This window comes from Dama dama, chromosome 24 (assembly GCF_033118175.1).
Source record: "Dama dama isolate Ldn47 chromosome 24, ASM3311817v1, whole genome shotgun sequence".
NCBI classification, from domain to species: Eukaryota; Metazoa; Chordata; class Mammalia; order Artiodactyla; family Cervidae; genus Dama; species Dama dama.
Window position 1 is genome coordinate 10,243,365 of NC_083704.1, and position 24,270 is coordinate 10,267,634.

At 40.7% G+C, this 24,270-nt stretch overlaps 1 protein-coding gene across 6 annotated transcripts in view; it reads left to right on the forward strand.

The window, feature by feature from the left end:
* Positions 1-24,270, forward strand: part of RBMS3 (RNA binding motif single stranded interacting protein 3) — a 780,234-nt gene that overhangs the window by 486,815 nt on the left and 269,149 nt on the right. For all 6 annotated transcript variants that reach the window (XM_061127661.1, XM_061127659.1, XM_061127657.1 and 3 more), the window contains exon 6: positions 19,318-19,397. In XM_061127661.1, coding sequence (XP_060983644.1) covers positions 19,318-19,397 — 80 coding nt within the window. The remainder of the gene's footprint in view (positions 1-19,317; positions 19,398-24,270) is intronic.

Genomic DNA, 24,270 nt, shown 5'->3' on the forward strand with positions numbered 1-24,270 from the left:
ATTATAGTGATTTTGGTGTGCTTCTAGGAGGAAGTAAGCTCAGGGCTTTTTTTTTTTTTTTACATTTCTGTCTTGGGAAACAAAATTCCAGATGTGGTTCTTTTTTTCTTTCTTTCTTTATTTTTAATGGAAGGATAATTGCTTTACAATATTGTGTTGGTTTCTGCTATAGGACAGCATGAATCCGCCATAGGTATACACACATCCCCTCCCTTTTGAAACTCCCTCCCACCATTTCCCACCGCTTTAGGTTGCCACAGAGCCCCAGTTTGAGTTCCCTGAGTCAATCAACAAATTCCCACCAACTGTCTATTTTACATATGGTAGTGTATATGTTTCCATGCTACTCTCTCCAGAAGTTCTTGATTCACGTGGAAGAGATCCTGAAATTCCTTCGACTCTAAAGAAAACCCCTCATTTTTATTTTACTTGCAAGCTATACATTCACCATCTTTGAAAATCACTTCTTCAAAGTAAAGGTAGTATCTTCGTTTTATATTTAAACCACTGAACTTCAAAGCATTGATTTGAACACCAGGAGAGTGCAGAGACAGCACAATTACAGGCTTTTTAAAGTCCCAGAAGCACTAGATAGTGTCTGAAATTACAGACCTTTTATTTTATTTTATTATTTTGTTTTTCCTTTCTTGTAACATAAAACAATTTTGTAAGATCCACCCCGCTGCAGGCAGCGTTTTATAGCCAAGTCATAAACTCCTAAAAGCAAAAGTTTATGGTGGGAATGCGGACAGTCAGACAGTCAGAGCCGCGGCTGCAGGGCTGGCGGGTGCCAACAGGCCACCTTGCCTTCCAGCGTGAGGATCCGAGCATAAATCAGCCCGGGTCTAGAGGGACAGGACTGTGTGCTCACGTTATCCACCTCCCATTTCCAGCAACATGAGACCGTTTGTCTAACAAAAATCACATTGAAAGAGTGTTATGAGGGGCCAGGAAAGAGTGACCCAAAATGGAGACGGGATGAGGAGTGAATGTTCACAATTAATCCAGCTTCAACATCTGGGAACATAGACCCTCTTTAAGGAGTGCCTTTAATGTTCCCTCGTGAGCTAGAGAGCGTGAGAGACTGCTGCGCACAGAGACCTTTCTGTTTTGCGGGTTTTTTTCACCTCTCTCAGTCCTCTTAATTTGATTCTCATGGAGTTTTGTTTGAATGACTTTTAACATCTGGGCAACCCTGTGTTCTATCGCGTCCTACCAAACGGGCAGGTTTTACAAGTAAATCATTTCAGTTCTTCTTTCTTTTTAGTAAGTTTAAAAAAAAAAAAATCATGGTTATAGGAAGACAAATATCAGCCTGACTATTAAAAATCAGGATAAATGGATTACAATATTGTTTTTGTAATTTCTTTTAATTACTTTAGTTATCATTGCGATTTTATTCACTTATTATCCTCTCCCTGATACTTCTTACTCCCTATCTTTTCCCACCTCCTGAAATAGAACCCCAATTCAGGATAAACATAAAGAAAATAAAGAAATTTTTTAAAATTACAAGGCAAATGCCAATACTGTCTTTTTAGGCAATTCTGTGATGCTTTATAATGACCATCAAGCTTATCTAAATGTGATTTTATTGTCTGGGATATGTTTTGATTCTATCTACCTTAATTGCATCTTTGTGTTAATATTCCTCCCTTGCTGTTTTGGCAATTCATTCACCATCATTCTCTCAAATTCATGGAACTAGGAAATCAAGTTTGAGCAGAGAAAATCTCTAAAATGTAAACTTAGTGATTACTAACCTCCAAACTACAGCTGTGTTTGCACAGAAACAGGTTAGAATTGTGTTTGCTGAGGTTGAAAAGGAGGAGGATTGTTATTCCTTTTGGTAATTTTAGTTCCTCTCTCGATTGCCAGCAGATGTGATCCAAGGAGGAGCAAACCCCTGGAACACCCTCTAGCTTCTTCATCTCTGTTCTTGTTCTGTGTGCTTGTCTTCATCTGTTTCTTCACGTTGCCTCTGTCTTTCTGTCTTTTAACATCAGAAAATCATGGTCATCGCTAAAGAAGGCAGAACACTATCCTTGCTTTTCCATATATTCGGTCTCTAAGTTTCAAAACCCAAACCAACCAATCAGTCTATCAACTAAACAAACAAATGGCTTAAATTTCACAGGATAATCTATTATTCTGAAATCCTCTGGGCTTCCATCTTGCTGTATACATGATTTTATAAAAAGTTAGAGAAGGAGAAAAACCATACAGTTTCTTGTTTTATTATGCCGAAATTGGCATGACATTATTCCCAAGACAGAGTTGGTAGAATGAGAGAAGGCTTCTGAGTACTATTCACCCTGTGAAACTGAAATTGGAGAACTTTGTTACCTTGAAATTGGAAATGGGGGCCATTCCTCGTGCTCAGGGACTATAAGATCGCTTCACCCTCTACCTGCTCTAAGCACAAACCCTGACAGGCACTCCTGGACCCTGAAGGTTGTGGGGATTTCAGGTAGGCTGTTAGTTTCCGGTCAATAAAGAGAAGGACTCTGCAGTATCGTTTGGAAGACATGTGTGACCCTCGTTTATTTAATATGTTTCTGACATGCTCAGCTTTCTGTGAGCTGGAGCACCCTAACATGAGGGCTTCTCTGGTGGCTCAGTGCTAAAGAATCTGCCTGCCGGTGCAGAAGACTTGGGTTTGATCCTCGCATCAGGAAGATCCCCTGGAGAAGGAAATGGCAATCCACTCCAGTGTTCTTACCTGGAAAATCCCACGGATGGAGGAGCCTGGCAGACACAGTCCATGGGTCACAGAAGGGTCAGACACGACTTAGCGACTAAACAACAATACCATTGATGAAGTGCGGTTATACACATGGCTTTATGGGTCAGAAATCACTTAGTTTGCATCTTTGTTCTGTTCTTCCTATTTGTGTCCTCGGACTAGTTAAACTCTCTAGCTTCCCTTCCTGATATGTAAAATGCATTCATTCATCCATTCATTCAGTTCACCCATTAAATATGTGGGTACTACTAATAAGCCAGTGTGAAAGCATGTCCAACTCTTTGTTGGTTGCTCAATCATGTCCAACTCTTTTGGTTGCTCAATCATGTCCAACTCTTTGTGACCCCATGGACAGTAGCCCGCCAGGCTCCTCTGTCCGTGGGATTCTCCAGGCCAGAATACTGGAGTGGTAGCCATTGCCTTCTCTAATATGCCAGTAATTATTCCACATGTGATCATTAGAGATACATATACACACACAAAACATTTCCTTTCACTGACTGGCATTCTGCTGGATTTGGGGACACAATAAGAATGTCATCAAATATAAAATATCAAATGATGAATATTAACAATAGTGTTACAAAAACAATATAAAGCATATGGGTGCTCTAGAGAGTATGAAAAAAATGAGAGGCTTGAAGTCAAGGACAGAAAAGCCCTCTGAGGACAGAGCTTTAACCCAAGATGCAAAGGATGAGAAGGAACCAGCAGGAGAGGCCCTGGTGGAGCCGGAGAGGAACGCTCCATCCCAGCAAAGGAAAGGAGGGTGGTCAAGGTCAGGCCAAGTTCCGCATGCTTGGGAAAGAGAGAAAAAGCAAAAAAAAAAAAAGAAAAAAAGAAGAGAGATGTAACAGATAATACCTAGTAATGAAATATGGCTACAGCTCAAAGAGACTGATCAAAAGTGATAATACACTTCAGTTGCATTGAATGGTGAGACCTGAACATACTAGTTATCAATTCCTTCTTTATCTCAATTTTGATTTTGAATTGATTTGTTTTTCCATTCTCTTCACCACGTTCCTTTTGAAAACATTAGTAATATATGGTGAACAGATAAATTAATAGATTATGATCCATCCAGACAAGGATGTTGCCTGGGGGCAGGCAGGTATTCTGAAATAAGCAGCTCCCAGGCTTAAGTGTGAGTAAACATTTTTTCCTTACATTTATCTTGAAAGACACAGCCTCATGTATAATTTTGTTCCTGACTGCTTATAGTTTTATGAGGCAGCCATCAGTGTGCTGGCTGGAAACAGAGCTTCATTCCAAACAATCTAACTGAAGACCCTGCTGTGGAGGAGTCTTTTCAGAGGGGTGACAAAGCTCTGGGAGCTGATGAAGGGGAGCTGAGACACCCAAAGATGAGCGGCGGAGCACGCCTTTCTCCCGGAGAGAAGAAAACAGGTGGCGGTGTGTGCCCCGAGTCCAGGGCGACCCAGGGCCTTGCAGAAGGGACCGCCTGGAGGCACCACCACAGACCAGGAGGGATGTAACCCCTGCCAGACAGATGTGGTACCGGAGCAGGAAGGACGAATAGGACCAGCCGGACCTCTGTTTCCACCAGGCCTCCAGTCCTGACACCAGTACAAGCCATCCAGTGACAGAGTAAAGATAATATAGTCCATGGGAGTGCCATTTCTTTGGGGCATAGGACAGAGCAGAGAAGACATGGGGGAGAGCTAGAGAGAAACATCAGTACGCATGGATGAGTCCCCCTGACACCACTGTTAAAACACAAAACTAGAAAACAGTGCAAGCTCAGCAATAAACCCACCCTGCCGCTCCTCCTTCAGATTGGAGCGATGGCAAACTGACTGGGTCTGTTTAGAGAAAGCAACTGCTCAAACGAGAGTAACTATGCAGTGATGTCTGTTTCTTCTGACTTCATTTCTGACACAAAATATGTGGATTTTTCTGACATCAGCTACATGTCATTTTCCCACACCAGTTATCCAGTTCTCTCATGCCAACTGAGTGTCTAACAATTCATTTCCATTTTAACCCTCACTACTCAGAGTTATCAGACTGCACGGGTTCAAGGGCTCAGTCCCACAAGATGCACCCCACTTCACACAGCAACCACACATAGGGTATCAGGCAACCCACATTTCTTCCCCGCCACTACAAATTTGGGGGTTCCCTTGAAACTCCTCGGGCTTGAAAGTTCACTACAACTATCCACAGAACATGGGAAAACACTTAAATATTTACTTGTATTTCAGAAAATGTACAGCTCAGGAACAGCCAAATAGAAAAGATGCATGGGGAAGAGGGAGTGGGGAGGGGAGAAATGACTCAGAGGTTCTCTGCCCTCTCTGGTGTCCCACCTTCCCAACACATCAATGTGTCCATCAACCCATAAGCTCTGCAAACCCTGTTCAGTGGTGTCTATGGAGGTCTTATCACACAACACAATTTGACTGAATCATTGACCATTGCTAGCTCACTAAAATTCATGTGCATCAAGTCAGTGATGCCATCCAGCCATCTCATCCTTGGTCATCCCCTTCTCCTCCTGCCTTCAATCTTTCCCAGCATCAGGGTCTTTTCCAGTGAGTCAGTTTTTTGCATCAGGTGGCCAAAGTATTGGAGTTTCGGCTTCAGCATCAGTCCTTCCAATGAATATTCAGGACTGATCTCCTTTAGGATGGACTGGTTTGAGCTCCTTGAAGTCCAAGGGACGCTCAAGAGTCTTCTCCAACACCATAGTCCAAAAGCATCAATTCTTCAGCGCTCAGCTTTCTTTACAGTCCAGCTCTCACATTCGTACATGGCTACTAGAAAAACCATAGCTTTGACTAGACAGACTTTTGTTGGCAAAGTAATGTCTCTGCTTTTTAATTTGCTGTCTATGTTAGTCATAATTTTTCTTCCAAGAAGCAAGGGTCTTTTAATTTCATGACTGCAGTCACCATCTGCAGTGACTTTGGAGCCCCCAAAATAAAGTCTGTCACTGGTTCCATTGTTTACCCATCTACTTGCCATGAAGTGATGCCGTGATCTTTGTTTTCTAATGTTGAGTTTTAAGCCAACTTTTTCACTCTCCTCTTTCACTTTCATCAAGAGGCTCTTTATTCTTCTTCACTTTCTGCCATAAGCATAGCATCATATGCATATCTGAGGTTACTGATATTTCCCTTGGCAGTCTTGATTCCAGTTTGTGCTTCTTCCAGCCAAGCACTTTGCATGATGTACTCTACATATAAGTTAAATAAGCAGGGTGACAATATACAGCCTTGATATACCCCTTTCCCAATTTGGAACCAGTCTGTTGTTCCATGTCCAGTTCTAACTGTTGCTTCCTGACCTGCATACAGGTTTCTCAGAAGGCAGGTAAGGTGATCTGGTATTCTCACCTCCTGAAGAATTTTCCACAGTCTGTTGTGATCCACACAGGTTTTGGCATAGTCAGTAAAGCAGAAGTAGATGTTCTTCTGGAACTTTGTTGCTTTTTCGATGATCCAACAGATGTTGGCAATTTGATATCTGGTTTCTTTGCTTTTTCTAAATCTAGCTGTAACATCTGAAAGTTCACAGTTCATGTACTGTTGAAGCCTGGCTTGGAGTACTAGCAAAGCTAGAACTTTGCTAGCGTGTGAGATGAGTGCAATTGTGTGGTAGTTTGAGCATTCTTTGGCATTGCCTTTCTTTGGATTGGAATGAAAACTGACCTTTTCCGGTCCTGTGGCCACTGCTGAGTTTTCCAAATTTGCTGGCATATTGAATGCAACACTTTCATAGCACCATCTTTTAGGATTTGAAACGGCTCACCTGGAATTCCATCACTTTCAGTAGCTTTGTTCGTAGTGATACTTCCTAAGGCCAATCTGGCTTCACATTCCAGGATCTGGCTCTAGGGGAATGTTCACACCATCATGGTTATCTGGGTCATGAAGATCTTTTTTATATAGCTGTTCAGTGTATTCTTGCCACCTCTTCTTAATAACTTCTCCTTCTGTTAGGTTCATACCATTTCTGTCCTTTATTGAGCCCATCTTTGCGTGAAATGTTCCCTTGGTATCTCTAATTTTCTTGAAGAGATCTCAAGTCTTCCCCATTCTGTTGTTTTCCTCTATTTCTTTGCATTGACCACTGAGGAAAGCTTTCTTATGTTTCCTTACTATTCTTTGGAACTCTGCATTCAAATGGGTATATCTTTCCTTTTCTCCTTTGCTTTTCGCTTATCTTCTTTTCACAGCTATTTGTAAGGCCTCCTCAGACAACCATTTTGCATTTTTGCATTTCTTTTCCTTGGGGATGGTCTTGATCCCTTGGCTCCTGTACAATGTCACGAACCTCCATCCGTAGTTCTTCAGGCACTCTGTCTATCAGATCTAATCTCTTGAATCTATTTGTCACTTCCACTGTAAAATCATAAATGATTTGATTTAGGTCACACCTGAATGGTCTAGTGGTTTTCCCTCCTTTCTTCAATTTAAGTCTGAATTTGACAGTAAGGAGTTCAATCTGAGCCACAGTCAGCTCCTGGTCTTGTTTTTGCTGACGGCATAGAGCTTCTCCATCTTTGACTGCAAAGAGTATAATCAATCCGATTTCAGTGTTGATGGTTGAACTCAAAGCTCTAGCCCCTCAGCCATCCCCAGACATTGAAGGATGGGCCCCAAAGCTCTAGCCCTCTAATTATTGGGTCCTTCTGTTGTCCAGCCATGTCCTAACACTATCTAGGGGTCTCACCTTGAGTCATCTTATTAACACAAACTCAGTTATGGTCAAAAGTGGTTCATTATGAGTAGCAGAAGACATTCGTATCACTCAGGAAATCCCCAGAATTTACGAGTCCTATGCTAGGAATCCAGGACAGAGACCAAATTTATTTCTGCTATGCCATAGTTGCCATGCAGAAAACATCTCATTTTTCATCTTTTCCTTTCTCTTGAAAGAGGAATGAAGCATTCAAATTTTCATGTGAATTCCCTCAATCTTTAGATTGAGAGTCATTTCAGATTTTTCTGAAACACTTTGAAGCCCAAGAAAAGCTATGTTAGGGCTGGATTTGGCCCATGGTCTCCAGTTTGGGACGACCTGATGCAGAACTTCACAATAGTCTTTCTTAACCCTGGCTGCACACTGGGATCACCTGGGTACCTTTAGAAAATAATTTGTGGCTGGATTTTACGCCCAAGCAATTAAGCCAGAAACTCCAGGACTGGGTCCCAGACATTGGTATCTAGAAAGAGAAAATATAGTTCCCTAATCATTTTAAGGGATCCAAAGAGGATAAGATGGTTAGATGGTATAACCAATTCAATGAATATGAGTTTGAGCAACCTCCAGGAGATAGTGAAGGACAGGGAGCCCAGCATGCTGCTGTCCATGGAGTCACAAAGAGTTGAACCTGACTGAACAACTGAGCAACAACAACAACAACTAATCCTTTTAATGTACAGTTCAGTTCAGTTCAGTTGCTCAGTTGTGTCTGACTCTTTGCGACCCCATGAACCGCAGCACGCCAGGCCTCCCTGTCCATCACAAACTCCTGGAGTTTACTCAGTCTCATGTGCATCGAGTTGGTGATGCCATCCAGCCATCTCATCCTCTGTCGTCCCCTTCTCCTCCTGCCCCCAATCCATCCCAGCATCAGGGTCTTTTCCAATGAATCAACTCTTTGCATGAGATGGTCAAAGTATTGGAGTTTCAGCTTCAGCATCAGTCCTTCCAGTGAACACCCAGGACTTATCTCCTTTAGGATGGACTGGTTGGATCTCCTTGTAGTCCAAGGGACTCTTAAGTCTTCTCCAACACCACAGTTCAAAAGCATCAATTCTTTTCTGCTCAGCTTTCTTTATAGTCCAACTCTCACATCCATACATGACCACTGGGAAAAACCATAGCCTTGACTAGATGGACCTTTGTTGGCAAAGTAATGTCTCTGCTTTTTAATATGCTATCTAGGTTGGTCATAACTTTCCTTCCAAGGAGTAAGCGTCTTTTAATTTAATGGCTGCAGCCACCATCTGCAGTGATTTTGGAGCCCAAAAAAATAAAGTTTGACACTGTTTCCACTGTGTCCCCATCTATTTCCCATGAGGTAATGGGACCAGATGCCATGATCTTAGTTTTCTGAATGTTAAGCTTTAAGCCAACTTTTTCACTCTCCTCTTTCACTTTCATCAAGAGGCTTTTTAGTTCCTCTTCACTTTCTGCCATAATGGTGGTGTCATCCGCATATCTGAGGTTATTGATATTTCTCCCAGCAATCTTGATTCCAGCTTGTACTTCTTCCAGCCCAGCGTTTCTCATGATGTACTCTGCATAGAAGTTAAATAAGCAGGGTGACAATATACAGCCTTGACGGACTCCTTTTCCTATTTGGAACCAGTCTGTTGTTCCATGTCCAGTTCTAACTGTTGCTTCCTGACCTGCATACAGGTTTCTCAAGAGGCAGGTCAGGTAGTCTGGTATTCCCATCTCTTTCAGAATTTTCCACAGTTTATTGTGATCCACACAGTCGAAGGCTTTGGCATAGTCAATAAAGCAGAAATAAATGTTTTTCTGGAACTCTGTTGCTTTTTCGATGATCCAGTGGATATTGGCAATTTGATCTCTTGTTCCTCTGCCTTTTCTAAAACCAGCTGGAACATCTGGAAGTTCATGGTTCACATATTGTTGAAGCCTGGCTTGGAGAATTTTGAGCATTACTTTACTAGCGTGTGTGAAGAGTGCAATTGTGCAGTAGTTTGAGCATTCTTTGGCATTGCCTTTCTTAGGGATTGGGATGAAAACTGACCTTTTCCAGTCCTGTGGCCGTTGCTGAGTTTTCCAAATTTGCTGGCATATTGAGTGCAGCACTTTCACAGCATAATCTTTCAGGATTTGAAATAGTTCAACTGGAATTTCATCACCTCCACTATAGATGCTTCCTAAGGCCCACTTGATTCATATTCCAGGATGTCTGGCTCTAGGTGAGTGATCACACCATTGTGATTATCTGGGTCATATAGATCTTTTTTGTACAGTTCTTCTGTGTATTCTTGCCACCTCTTAATATCTTCTGCTTCTGTTAGGTCCATACCATTTCTCTCCTTTATTGAGCCCATCTTTGCATGAAATGTTCCCTTGGTATCTCTGATTTTCTTGAAGAGATCTCAAGTCTTCCCCATTCTGTTGTTTTCCTCTATTTCTTTGCATTGATCACTGAGGAAGGCTTTCTTATCTCTCCTGGCTATTCTTTGGAACTCTGCATTCAAATGGGAATGTCTTTCCTTTTCTCCTTTGCTTTTCACTTCTCTTTGTTTCACAGCTATTTGTAAGGCCTCCTCAGACAACCATTTTGCCTTTTTGCGTTTCTTTTCCATGAGGATGGTCTTGATCCCTGTCTGCTGTACAGTGTCACAAACCTCTGTCCATAGTTCATCAGGCTCTGTCTATCAGATCTAGTCCCTTAAATCTATTTCTCACTTCCACTGTATAGTCATAAGGGATTTGATTTAGGTCATACCTGAATGGTCTAGTGGTTATCCCTACTTTCTTCAATTTAAGTCTGAATTTGGCAATAAGGAGTTCATGATCTGAGCCACAGTTGGCTCCTGGTCTTGTTTTTGCTGACTGTATAGAACTTCTCCATCTTTGGCTGCAAAGAATATAATCAATCTTATTTCAGTGTTGACCATTGGTGATGTCCATGTGTAGAGTCTTCTCTTGCGTTGTTGGAAGAGGGTGTTTGCTATGACCAGTGAGTTCTCTTGACAAAACTCTATTAGCCTTTGCCCTGCTTCATTCCGTATTCCAAGGCCAAATTTGCCTGTTACTCCAGGTGTTTCTTGACTTCCTACTTTTGCATTCCAGTCCCCTATAATGAAAAGGACATCTTTTTTGGGTGTTAGTTCTAAAAGGCCTTGTAGGTCTTCATAGAACCGTTCAACTTCAGCTTCTTCAGCGTTACTGGTTGGGGCATAGGCTTGGATTACCGTGATGTTGAATGGTTTGCCTTGGAAACGAACAGAGATCATCTGTCGTTTTTGAGATTGCATCCAAGTACTGCTTTTCGGACTCTTTCATTGACTATGATGGCTACTCCCTTTCTTCTAAGGGATCCCTGCCCATAGTAGTAGATATAATGGTCATCTGAGTTAAATTCACCCATTCCAGTCCATTTTAGTTCGCTGATTCCTAGAATGTTGACATTCACTCTTGCCGTCTCCTGTTTGACCATTTCCAATTTGCATTGATTCATGGACCTAACATTCCAGGTTCCTATGCAATATTGCTCTTAACAGCATTGGACCTTGCTTCTGTCACCAGTCCCATCCACAACAGGGTATTGTTTTTGCTTTGGCTCCATCCCTTCATTCTTTCTGGAGTTATTTCTCCACTGATCTCCAGTGGCATATTGGGCACCTACCGACCTGGGGAGTTCCTCTTTCAGTATCCTATCATTTTGCCTTCTCATACTGTTCATGAGGTTCTCAAGGCAAGAATACTGAAGTGGTTTGCCATTCCCTTCTCCAGTGGACCACATTCTGTCAGACCTCTCCACCATGACCCGACTGTCTTGGGTGACCCCACATGGCATGGCTTAGTTTCATTGAGTTAGACAGGACTGTGGTCCTGTGATCAGATTGGCTAGTTTTCTGTGATTATGGTTTTAGTGTGTCTGCCCTCTGATGCCTTCTTGCAGCACCTACCGTCTTACTTGGGTTTCTCTTACCTTGGATGTTGGGTATCTCTTCATGGCTGCTCCAGCAAAGCGCTGCTGCTGCTCCTTACCTTGGACTAGGGGTATCTTCTCATGGCCGCCCCTCCTGACCTTGAACGTTGAATAGCTCCTCTTGGCCCTCCTGTGCCAGCGCAGCGTTACAGACATTTTTAAAATAAGCCTTTTCAAATTTGGGAATAAATTTAGTTTTATAGAAAGAGCACTTTACAAAGAGCATACACAGGTTTTATACACCCTATATCCAATTTTCCCCATTGTCCACACTTTGCATTACCATAACATATTTGTCAGAATTAATAAACTGACATCAGTACAGTATTATTAACTAAACACTAGAGTTTATATGAATTTCACCGATGTTTCCACTGATAATCCTCTTTCTGTTCCAGAATCTGGTCCCTAGTACTATCTTGCATTTGGTTGTCTTTTTCATCAGTCTACTCTGGCCTCTGACAGCATCTCAGACTTTCCTTGTTTTCCATGAGTAGTCCCAGCAAGGTATCCTGGAAAAGGTCTCCAGATCTAAGTTTCTGTGATGTTTACTGCATGATGGGATCCATGTTATGTCTAGGTTTTGGAAACAATACCGCAGCAATGAAGTACCCTTCTTATTATACCAGCTCAGGGTATAATTTCCATTTCTGAGAACACCTGCTCTAGTCAATGGTGGCTGCATGACATGGGGATGGCAGGACCCACCCAGCTTCAATAAGATGAAAGCAGATCAGTGCAGGAAATCAGGAGGGATGACAGGAGGCCAGCCATGGAGCCCCATTTCTTCCAAACAAGCCATTGGACTGAGCATCAAGGGCCAAAGTTCCTTTGCAGGCTCATCCAGTAACTTGACTTTAGAGAAGTCACCACCTTCTTCCTCTGTGTCATGTAGAAGTTGATATCTGAGGCCATTTCTAGTCCTGAATATATGTGATTTTAAAACTTTGGAGTGGGTTTTCATGAGCCAAATGTTGTCCATAGCTCCATTCCATAAGAGGAATATGCTGTGATGCTAAGCAAGGAGCCACCAAGATGTCAGAGTTTCCTCAAAGGGAAGAGGCAGGAAGGCTTGACATTTATGACTTTTGTCTCTTAAGGATGTTAAACACCTCAAAGGAAGAAAACAAATTGCAATAACAGAAGGAAATTCAACTCCTTCACCCCTCTTTCTTCCTGAAACTCACTATGATTCCTTCTGTTACCAGGGTTTAAGAAGTCAATGACATAATTTGCTTTTTTCCAAAAATCTTTTCATGTTGACCCTTTCCATAAATCTTACTGGAAGCAAAGGTGACTGGCTTGCAAAGCTGTATGTTCTAAGTCGCCAAAAACTTGTACAGATCTTATGATTGCAAAACCACAAAAATTTCACAATTAGTGGAAGCCTCTCATTAACCATCTCAAATGACAGGACAAATTTGTTTTTACTACATGCATAATCGTGCTTATTGCTTGAAGATAATATACTGAGAGATTCTCCGTGAAGGTGAGACAGATAGGCTGAAAATGGTTTTATACAATACTTTTCCACCTCTTTGTGTTAAGTCGGACTCTGATATTGAAGCAGGCTCTCACCTGATGTAATTTGCCTGTGAGGATTGCGTTGGCTGTGAAACGAGCACCTGTTAGTAGCTGTTGTTAAAAAAGAAATTTTCTTGAAGTCACAATTCGGTGGTGCATTGCAAATGAATGAAGCCAGGTTCCTAGGCATGGAGACAAGAAAGAATGTCAAACAGGACCTTTAATGTGTGTTTCTATTTAAACATCAGACCTAACAGAATACCCTGAGGCTTTGTACAATGATTGGAGCCTTGTAGGAACCTAATTAATGCATCGACAGGTGAATGGTTGGCTGGCAGTCCAGCTCTTCTGAGGGATGTGAGAGGGTTCAGGTGCCACCTAGGAAGAATGGGTGCAGTGGCCCGTCCAAAGGGCCCAGGTCAGGCGGCTTTGCTGGCATGCTGCCTTTTCAGACCCACTTGATAAGGCTTGGGTCAGTTTCAACTGGAGCATGTGTCAGATTGCAGATGGCTTAGGCTGGCATTTCAAATAGGCTAACTGTGAAACTGGAGAAGGAAATGGGCACATTTTTCCTAAGGTGGCCCTTCAAATGCAGCCCCTCCCCCAGAGCTCGTGGGTCTCACTCTGAGCCTGTCCACTCCACAGCTCCTCAATGGTCGTCTTTGCTGGGAAGACTTCGCCTTGTTAAACGTGCCCTGTATATAAAAATGAAATTGTCACTTCTGGGTGGTTGGTGCCACATAACGTGGTTTGGCACTCAGGGCCAGCAGCTCCAGAAAACAGACTTGTATTGCATTTATTCTTTCAGAGATAAGAGTCTATAAAGACTCCTGCAGACATTCACTTAGTTAAATCCGAGTGAAGCCAGAGTGAGCGCTCTGTGCTGGCGTCTTGTGTTCACACCAACAGCCCCCACCTGGCTTGATGGTGCTGTAAAACAGTCTCGAGAAAAGACGATCATTCTAGCATCCAGAAGGGGAGATGTGAGCCTTTCAAACCAGGTGGGTGGACTGGATGAAGCCCCCTGTCTTTCTTCTTTGACTTCCTCTGCAGTCCCCAAGTCTTATCACGTGGTGTTAACAAGCTCACACACAACTAACCCCCATCCAGCTTCAGTGTTCATTTAGAATTCCATGTCATTTTCAAGACAAAGAGGAAGGATTTGATTTGTAGGACTCTGGCAAGCAAGCTTTAGATTCTTAACTGCCTTTTATCTAGATGAGTACCCGGAGAGAGATTGAGCAGGGAGGGGGCCCTGGGGCATAAGCTTTTCATTCTGGTGCTCTCCTGGAATAAAAATTCCATAAAGTAACATCTGTAGTAATTAAGGGCTTACATTTCCTCTCCCATTCATGTCTCTGCTTGGAAGGAAGGTTATCTTCCCTAAGAGACAATGGAGAGTTGGTCCTGTGGGCAGAGAGAAAGCAGAATTTGAATTCTTTTGTTCCTAGAAGTGGAAGTTTCCTACTTAAAAGAAAAAATAAAAATAACAAGTTGGAGGATGTGAAATATTCCCCTGGAAAGAAAACTTGAATGAGTTAGCAAAATTGTACTTAGCTGCTCCTTAATATTTGGAATGGGGAATGGTTCATCTTGTCTTTCTAATCCAAATATCCTCTGATTTCAGAAAATCTGTTGTTGAGTTAAAAAAAAATAACATGAGAGCTGCAAGTTAAGTTTTATTTGGGGGCAAATTGAGGACAGCAGCCCAGGAACAGCACCTCAGGTAGCTCTGGGACACTGCTCCAAAGATGTAGAGGGGAAGGTCAGTGTAAACGTGATCTTGGTGAAGGGGCAGCATATGCTATCAAGCATACGTTTTTTGCAGATTTTGTTAGTCACAAGGAGCAGTCATCTCCATGATAGATTTCAGTGCTTTTGTAGATATGAGGAGATGGCACTGGGCTCATAACATCAATTCCTGAAACTAACTGTCTGAAGACTCACTCTGTCAGTTTTCTTCCAGTGCAGGCTGCCTCATTTCTGCTCTTCACCCTGAACTCCTTTCAGGGGGGTCTGAACGTCAGCACCTGCAGCAACACCTGATCTCAATCTTGTGGAGTTAGATGGCAAGTGCCAGTTTGTAGTTGACACTGTGATTAAACATTGAACAAAATGCCATTTTTGTTTTTATTAAATAAAATTGGATAGCATTAAGCTTAAAGAGTTTTCCTTTTGCATTTGGACACAAAAGTGAGTCACTCTTCAGATGTTCTTCCAAACAACAGTATGTGGATCCACTGGGCATCTGATACGTGAATATTATGTCAAATTAATTTCCTGTGCTTTCTCATCTGAGCAGGACCAGCTATGTAATTTGTGGGTCCTAGTGAAAATTAAAAATAGAAGACCCCCTTGTTTAAAACGTATTGACAGTGACAGCAGAGCTTTAAATCGAGTGAGGTTTTTCAGGCTCAGGGCTCCAGTGATGCATAGGTCTCATGCCCTCGACGTCAGTCCTGCTCTGGTTCACCATCTGTATCAGTGCAGGAAATGTGCATCTTCTCTATGTTTCCTAGGAATGTATGTACCTTCGAAAATATTCTTTTTTAAATTTGAATCGTAAAATAATTAGAGCACCCCAGATGGAATGTGCTTTTGAAAACATCTTCAAATAGAGGTGCTGTATGATCCAGCAGTACCACTTCTGGGCATATGTCCAGAGAAAGCCATAATTCAAAAAGATACGTGCACCCCAGTGTTTATTGCAGCACTGTTTACAATAGCCAAGACACAGATGCCACCTACATGTCCATTGACAGAGGAAGGGATAAAGAAGATGTGGTACATATATACAATAGAATATTACTCAGCATAAAAAAAGAATGAAATAATGCCATTGGCAGCAACATGGATGAACCTAGAAATGATCAAAGTAATTACAGTAAGCCAGATAGAGAAAGACAAATGCAATATCACATAGAACTTGAATCTTAAAAAAATGATACAAATAAATTTATATGTCAAACAGGTAGAGTCACAGACATAGAAAACAAACTTATGGTTACAGGGGGAAATGCATAGAGGGATAAATTAGGAGTTAATAAAGACACACTATTATATATAAAATAAATAAACAACAAGGTCCTACTGCATAGCACAATAAATATATGTGATATTTTCTAATAACCTATAAAAAAGAATCTGAAAAAGATTGTATATATTTGTGTGTGTGTGTGTGTGTGTATACATACTCCCAGGGATCGAACACAGGTCTCCTGCATTGCAGGTGAATTCTTTAGGATTCTTTACCAGCTGAGCCACAAAGGAAGCCCAATAATACTAGAGTGGGTAGCCTGTCACTTCTCCAGCAGATCTTCCCGACCTAGGAATCAAACCAGGGTCTCTTGCATCGCAGGCAGATTCTTTACCAGCTGAGCTATCAGATAAGCCATATGTATATATATGCATGTGTATATATATATGTATATATGTATGTATGTACATTCATATGTATGTATATGTATATATGTGTGTATATATATATGTATGTATATACATATATAAGTATGTATTTTGTTGTTCAGTTGCTAAGTTGTGTCTGACTCTTTACAACCCCATGGACTGCAGCATACCAGGCTTCCTTGTCCTTCCCTATTTCCTGGAGTTTGTTCAAACTCATGTCCATTGAGGCAGTGATGCCATCCAACCATCTCATCCTCTGTCATCTCCTTCTCTTCCTGTCCTCAATTTTTCCCAGCATCAGGGTCTTTTCCAGTGAGTTGGCTCTTTGCATCAAGTGTCCAAAGCATTGGAGTTTCAGCATCAGTCCTTCTGATGAATATTCGGAGTTGATTTCCTTTAGGATTGACTGGTTTTATCTCCTTCAGGGTGACTCTACATGGCATGGCTGATAGCTTCATTGTGTTACTTTTTTTTTTTTTTAACTTTTCCCCTTCTGTTTGCCATGAAGTGATGGGACTGGGATCCATGATCTTAGATTTTTTAATATAACTGAATCACTTTGCTCTACACCTGAAACTAACACAACATTATAAATCAACTAACTTCCAAAAAAAAAAAGTCCTTAACTTGATAACTCAAGTGCCCCTGCCTCACCTCTCAGCTTATCACCAGTTTCCCCAGTGAAACTCCATCCAGCCCCAGCACTCTACTCACTCTGCCCCATCTACAGGGACATGACCTTCCACCTGCCCACCCCGGGCCCCTGCCCTAGTTATTTCCGCAGTGGCCTTTCTGGCCTCCTGTGCACATTTCTCAAGAGTTTTCCTGGCATCTGCAATTCCTCTCACATTGGAATTCCTGTAACTATAATAAATGTATAACTCATTTGGCAGTTGTTTATATATTTTTAAAATCCAGCAGAAAATCCAAAATTATACACTTTGCCTTTTGGGCAAATTTTGCACATTTCATACATACTTTTTTCTATGTATGCGTGCCATTTTTTAAGTCTATTTTTCCTCTGGTGTGCCACTCATGGGCATTAATTTCTTTTGATTAGAATTGGCCCTTTAATTTTACCTTTCCCACCCAATTTTACCAAATGATAAAGGTCAGATAGAGTTAAAATTTAGGAATGTTGCTGATACTATTCTACTTAGGAGATGGCAAGACTGCTAATGTTGTGTGATGTAGTGTTAGTTGCTCAGCCATGTCTGACTCTTTGCAACCCCATGGACTGTAGCCCACCAGGCTCCTCTGTCCATGGGGATTCTCCAGGCAAGAATACTGGAGTGGATTGCTCTTCCCTTCTCCAGAGGATCTTCCTGACCCAGGGATCAAACCCAGTTCTTCTGCATTGCAGGCAGATTCTTCACAGTCTGAGCTACAGGGAAGTCCTTCCTTGTCCTTTAGCCACCACCATTTTGGACTCCTTCTTCCAGTTCTAACTACCAAACATTCCCTGCTCAAGAAATGGGAGGCCCAGTTCTTTGGGAATAGGGTAGTCGAGGTCTCTCTGGCTACTTCCTGCTGAGCTGGAACAGCGAGGGGCATTGGGCCTCCCCCTCTTGCTAGTCTCAAGCCTCAGAGTCCTTATAGCGGTGTCCATCTAAGGGTGCGTGATATTTTCCATGGTTGGGTATAGTTTTGTGTATCCTTGTTGATACAGAGCAAGTTGTACCTTGCTGACCTTAACTGGAGGTCTTCCGGAGTTTGAGACTGAGCTGCCTGAGCTTTCTGCCAGGTTTGTTTTTGTTGTCCCAGTTCCCATCATGTTAGGCTTCTTGTCTCTTCCGCCGCACTGGGATTCCTTTGCATTCAGCTTCTATCATGTGAGCTTCTGCCAAGTTGGGCTTTTGCTCTGCTTGGTCTCCACCTTGCTGGGGCCAAGCTGAGATTGTTCCAGCCAGGTTAAATCCACGACACGGCACCAGCCATGTCAGGGGAGTGTGTAATTTCCTTGGTTCTGTCTCACCGCAGCAAAGTTTTGAAATAGCGGACCAGTGTTACAGCTTGGTTACAGCTCAGTTTTATTCAGCAAGCAAAGGAAAGTACACCCTTGAGGCTTGAAGGTGGGCCAGCCTCAAATGAGACCCAACTGCTAATGTTGCCAGTGCGATGGTATGGTCCCAAATATTGTTCATTAGCTTTTATGTGAGATGCCAAAATTTGGCAAAAGAAACCTGCCTATACCTAGTATGCATATACCTAGTATGAAGAAATAGGAGGTTATCTAAAATTCAAAAGCAAGAAAGTTCAAGACCTGAGGTTTGTGTATGTTTATTTTCCCAAGACAATACCGGTACCGGAAATAGCTCCCTTCTGTATCTGTCCCCTCATGATATTGAATAAAGGTGTCATGATACAAGCATGAAATGGCACCGTGATGACAACGCTCCTGTGTGAGTCTCTTCCTTAGCCTGCCAGTGGCTTAAAGCCAGCACACTCCCTCGCCTTCTTTTGTGGAGACCCTCGAGGTATAGCTTAGTAGCTACAGTGCAGGTGGGTGTCACCCCGGCCTCCGTTACAAGCCCACCTCAACCACATGCTGCCAAGGCCGCTCGTCTTGCTGAGCCTGGCTGGCCTCGTGGTGTGAAAGGCAACAGCAGGAACCGCCTCTCATGTTTGCTAACTCAGACATTCAAAAGGTGTTAATAGAGCCCTTTGAGTGCACGGATTAAATTGTTGTACGGATTAAATAAGATGATGCCTCGGGATTATGTCTGAGTGAGGACTCCACACAGAGCCGTCCACACAGTCAGTCTTCAGTAGAGTAAGCCTTGCTCTTGTCGGCAGCGGGTTTGTGGTGTTCTATCGCTATGGTGGTCATGGCAACTAGTGACGATTCTGGTAAAAATTCTCAAATGAAGCTTGTCTAGGGCTTTCTTAATTTCCTTCTCTTTTTATTTTTCCTAGATATGTACAACTTCATGAAAGTATATAATCCCCTGTTTATTTCTTTTCCCAGAATGGAGTCTACTGAAAAATGTGAAGTGGTAATTCAACATTTTAATGGAAAATATCTGAAAACACCACCAGGAATCCCAGGTAAGAAATGCCATAAAGTAATCATTAAATAATACCTAGGCTCATTGCTGCTATCAGAATGAGTACATGGTAAGGCCCATAGTTTCCTCCATTGGGAGGAAAATTATTGCCTTTATAAATATGTATTTTTTTTAATACTGTGCAACTCATCTTTCTCAAAACTACCAAAAGCTTCTTGGTGATTCATCTTTGGCCTGTCTTTTTGAATCTCTGCTACTAATTCCTTAAAGTGAATTAGAAGGAAAATTGCAAAGAATAGTTTAAAATGCACTTGCCGTGAAGAAAGTTTGTGATGCATATCATTAATATTGGTATCCTGATTTCTACTTTGTAAAATATCTGAACAGTGAGTGACATGTTGTAAAAATAATAATAATAATAACAGTGGAATCCATAGATTGAGACCAGTTCCCAAACAGTTCTTACCAGCCTATGACAAGAAGAATGCAGAAAAGCAGAAAGAGCATTTAGAAACTTTTATAGCAATATGACATTATCATGAAATCTTAGCACATAACTTCATGTTGTACAAAAATATCAAATGCACATTAAATTTTTTTAGTACACCCATTCATCAGAGATATTCTAGGAAGCACCAGTTTAGACTACTTCAGGGCATTTCATATTTTTGAAGGCAAAATTCTCAATATTTGACACATAAGATGATATAACTCTATGCTATTAAGAATTACAATCAACGCAAAAGAATATATCATATATATCAGAATATGATACAAGGACTGCCTTGACATGATATTAATTTTTAAGAAAAATATGAGTAATATTGTGTATTAAATAGGTTAAAATATCTTACTCATATCTCAATAAAACTGGAAGAAAAAATACATCTTACTCATGCATAAAAATATTAAATGTTGAGTGAAGTTCTAAAAGAGAATAACAGATAAGGAAATATCTGACTCATACATGTTTGTTTGTTAGTTTTTTATTTTCAGTGATTCTCAGGGGGAAAATGTGACTTCAGTCTTTTTCTTTTGATAATTTTATGCTGTATCTTTGTAATGTTTGCTACATTAAGTATATACTATTTAAAACCCATGGCTAAAGCATTTATGGGTTGAGCATTTTGGTTCTTTAAAATATATTGAGTTATATAGAAAACGAAGTCTGAACAAAAAAAAAGACATAGTTTTCTGGCAGGATCAGGTTCATTTTATGACACGCTAAGTTTGGGGAGAATTTTGGGAAAGAAGAAAGGCCATTTGGATTGGCATTTGGATGCTCTGAAAAATCCCAAAGTACGACCCCTGGTTAATCATGAGTCAGCAGTGAGGCTGTGACTCAATTTGGTTAGTTTCCATGCGTGACATTCTCCTGAGAACTAGCTGCATTATGATCCAATTGGAGACATATGGTGTTGTTAGGAAAAGAGTTAGCAGTTTTCATCTCAGCAAGTCAGCTTCCCTTGCATTTTAGGAGAAATACTTTTTCTTTTTCCCTTTAAGATAAAAGACATTTAAAGACACTCTGCTCAGACCCATCGCTGAGTAAAGGAGTTGCATTGTTAAAGGGTTTTCTGCTTATTCATCTCATTTGATCCTACAGGTGTCTACGTACAGAAGGCATTCAATCTAGATGTGAATTACATGATTCTATTAGAAAAATTCAAGAATGAGTAAACTAGGTGGAATTATTGTTGAGTGAAGTTTTAATACAAGTCTCAGTTTTGTACGATTCTTCCTTTTTGGAAAAAGGCAGTGAAATCCATCTTGATGTGGTTGATTTGAAATTGTTTTATGTTAACCCATGGAACATACAGCTGACTCATGTAGTTTAATGCCAAAGACAGTTCAGTTCAGTCGCTCAGTCGTGTCGGACTCTTTGCAACCCCATGAATCGCAGCACGCCAGGCCTCCTTGTCCATCACAAACTCCCGGAGTTTACAAATCCCCCACATATCTGAGCATCCTTCCTTGAATAAGCAGGCTGTGGTATTAACCTCTCTAATATCATAGCTACACCCAATGGAAACATTGTGAATAGCAAGAACTCAGTTATGAGTTTCTTACTTAGTTTTATCTCATGGGACCATGAAAAACAAAATATTTATGCTCAATTAAAAAAAAAATCTTGAGAGATACAACTTTATGCTTCTGAGATTTGCCTTGAACATGATACAATTAAATATACAGTATCAGTTATCATCAATACTTGAATTAACTTATTTATCCTTATTTTGGAAGTCAAATAGATTTTAATAAAGGCTTCAAATGCTAACAGAAGACATGCAATTTTTTTATTGATGTATAGTTGATTTACAATGTTTGTTTCAAATATACAGCAAAGTGATTCAGTTATGTATATTTCTTTATATATCTATATTCATATATATATGATATAGATTATAGATTCTTTATATAGATTATATATATAGATTCTTTTCTCTTTATATATATGTAGATTCTTTTCCCTTATAAATTATTATAAAATATTGAATATAGTTCCCTGTGCAATAGTAAGTCCTTGTTGGTTATTTCATATACAGATATACCTTTATATACAGAGGTCTATTTTACATAGAGATGTAAATATATAGATATTAAATATAGTATGTATGTGTTAATCCAAAACTCCTAAATTATCCTCCCCCTGCTTCCCCTTTGGTAACCCAAGTTTGTTTTCTGTGTCTGTGAATCTGTTTATGTTTTGTAAATAAGTTCATTTGTATTTTTTTTTTCTTCGATTCTGCATATAAGCGATATCATATGATATTTTTCTTTCTTTGTCTGCCTTAATTCATTTAGTATGATCATTTCCAGGTCTATCCATTATATATATCTTTATATATATATATATATATATATATATATATATATATCTTTATCCATTCTTTACCCATTTATCTATATCTTTATCTGTATCCGTTTATCTCTTATCTTTATCTGTATCTATATCCATATATATATATATCTTTATCCATTCATCTTTTGATGGACATGTAGGTTGTACCCAGAGAAAACCGTAATTCACAAGGACACAGACACCCCAATATGCATTGCAACACTGTTTACAATAGCCAGGACATGGAAGCAACCCAGGGATAGATAACCTTTGATATTTATGTTTGGTATGGAATAAAATGACATAATGCAGGAAGTGGGTATTTTGGAATGCACTGCAGTAAGATGGCTTGGCTAGGCTCATTACCTCTGTTACGACAAGGATAATTAAATTTGTGTGCATGGTATTTGCCTTTCTTGGTCCTTGTTGCTTATTTGTTGTAGATGGTTGAGGTCTTATTTTCAGAAATTCATATCTTAATCCAGTTTTCTATTCTATCTTGAGGTGTGTGAGCAGATGTCACAATGAACCCTGATATCTGATTAGAAGTGATTCCTTTGATTGTTCAGGAGAAGTGATGATTTTCTTCACTTTTAAAATACATTGTATCTTTAGAGAGACTGTCCTTGGTAATTAAAATCACCTACAGGGGACTCTTTACCCCTCAGTGTCTATGCTGCGAGCTTTGTACTTTCTTCCTCTTTAATAAATCCTATTTGCTTGCTACCATGAGTGTCTGCATGTTTGTGGATTCCATCCTCCCGTCCGCGGACAAGAACTCTGATTCCTATCTCAGGAGCAGCCCTGAAATACGCACTGAGCTGAAATGCCGCTTTCCAAAGGACCTGTGCGTTGTTCTGCTGCTGGTAGATGGAGAAGGCTGGTACCTTCCAGTCTGCTGGGGAACACAGAGCCCCACACATTCTCAGCGGGGTGGGGAAAGCCTGACAACATGCTGGGAATCAGAAAATAATTTCTCAAAGAGAAAATGCTTCTCTCTCTCTGAAAAAATGAAAAAACTAAACAAAATCACCTATAATTGATCTAACTGACTTGCAATTAAAATAGTTTTTTTTTTTTTAAGTTGTAAAGGCCTCAGCATTCACTTTAAAGATTTGGCATCTTGACTTCAGAAATTTGTGGGGTTTTAGAATAGCACATGGATGTTTTCGGTGCGATGCTTTAAGGTTGTGTGAATAAGGGACTCACAAGGATGCAAAAAAAATGATCCAGGATCTTCAGACCTAGATGAAAAGAGTGAGTCCTCCTTCTCTCACTCTTAGCAAGAAGAGAGAAGTCAGTACCATATTCACGTCACTTCCTTCTCCATTTAGGGATGACTTGGGGAAATGTACATTTTCATTCTGTGTCTCTTGACAAAGATTCCTCTTAAACTGCAAAGTTCATTGACTTCCTGAGATGATAATCTAGTTTCCAAATTCCATCCTCTGTCCTTTTGGTAGAAGAATGAGAAGAAAAGCTACCTCAGCCCAAAACTTTGACATTGATCAGGCTTTCTCTTTCTGAGTTCTTCCTAATTGTTCATAAGAGACCTAATTTTAATGAATATATCATGGATCTCTAATGCCTATCACAGCCTCCCAGAACTTGCTCTGTTCACTATGAATTATAACATTGTCCCCAAGTTTTGGCTAGTTGAAACAATGAAGCTAGATATGCATGCAAAAAAATTCTAATTATTTGAATTCTGGCATTTGAAGTACAGGAAATTAATACTACCAGTTGGTGGGAAGGAGCAGCAAAAGCTGTATCAAAAAGCAAAAATCATTCTACTGCTCTTAAGAAAGGGACCATCCAGTATTTTCTCCCTCCTCTAGAGGGAAAAGGAAACAGTGTTCCATAAACATCACATGTCCTACATATCGATCTTGATGTTTTGCGGACAAAGTAAAGCATCAAGAGTTGTTTGCTTGCCTAACCTCAGACATTTCTTTGTCCCAAAACAAACTGCTCAGCAATCCTCTACAGCCGCAGTTAGTTCAGTTCAGTCACTCAGTCATGTCTGACTCTTTGCAACCCCATGGACTGCAGCACGCCAGGCCTCCCTATC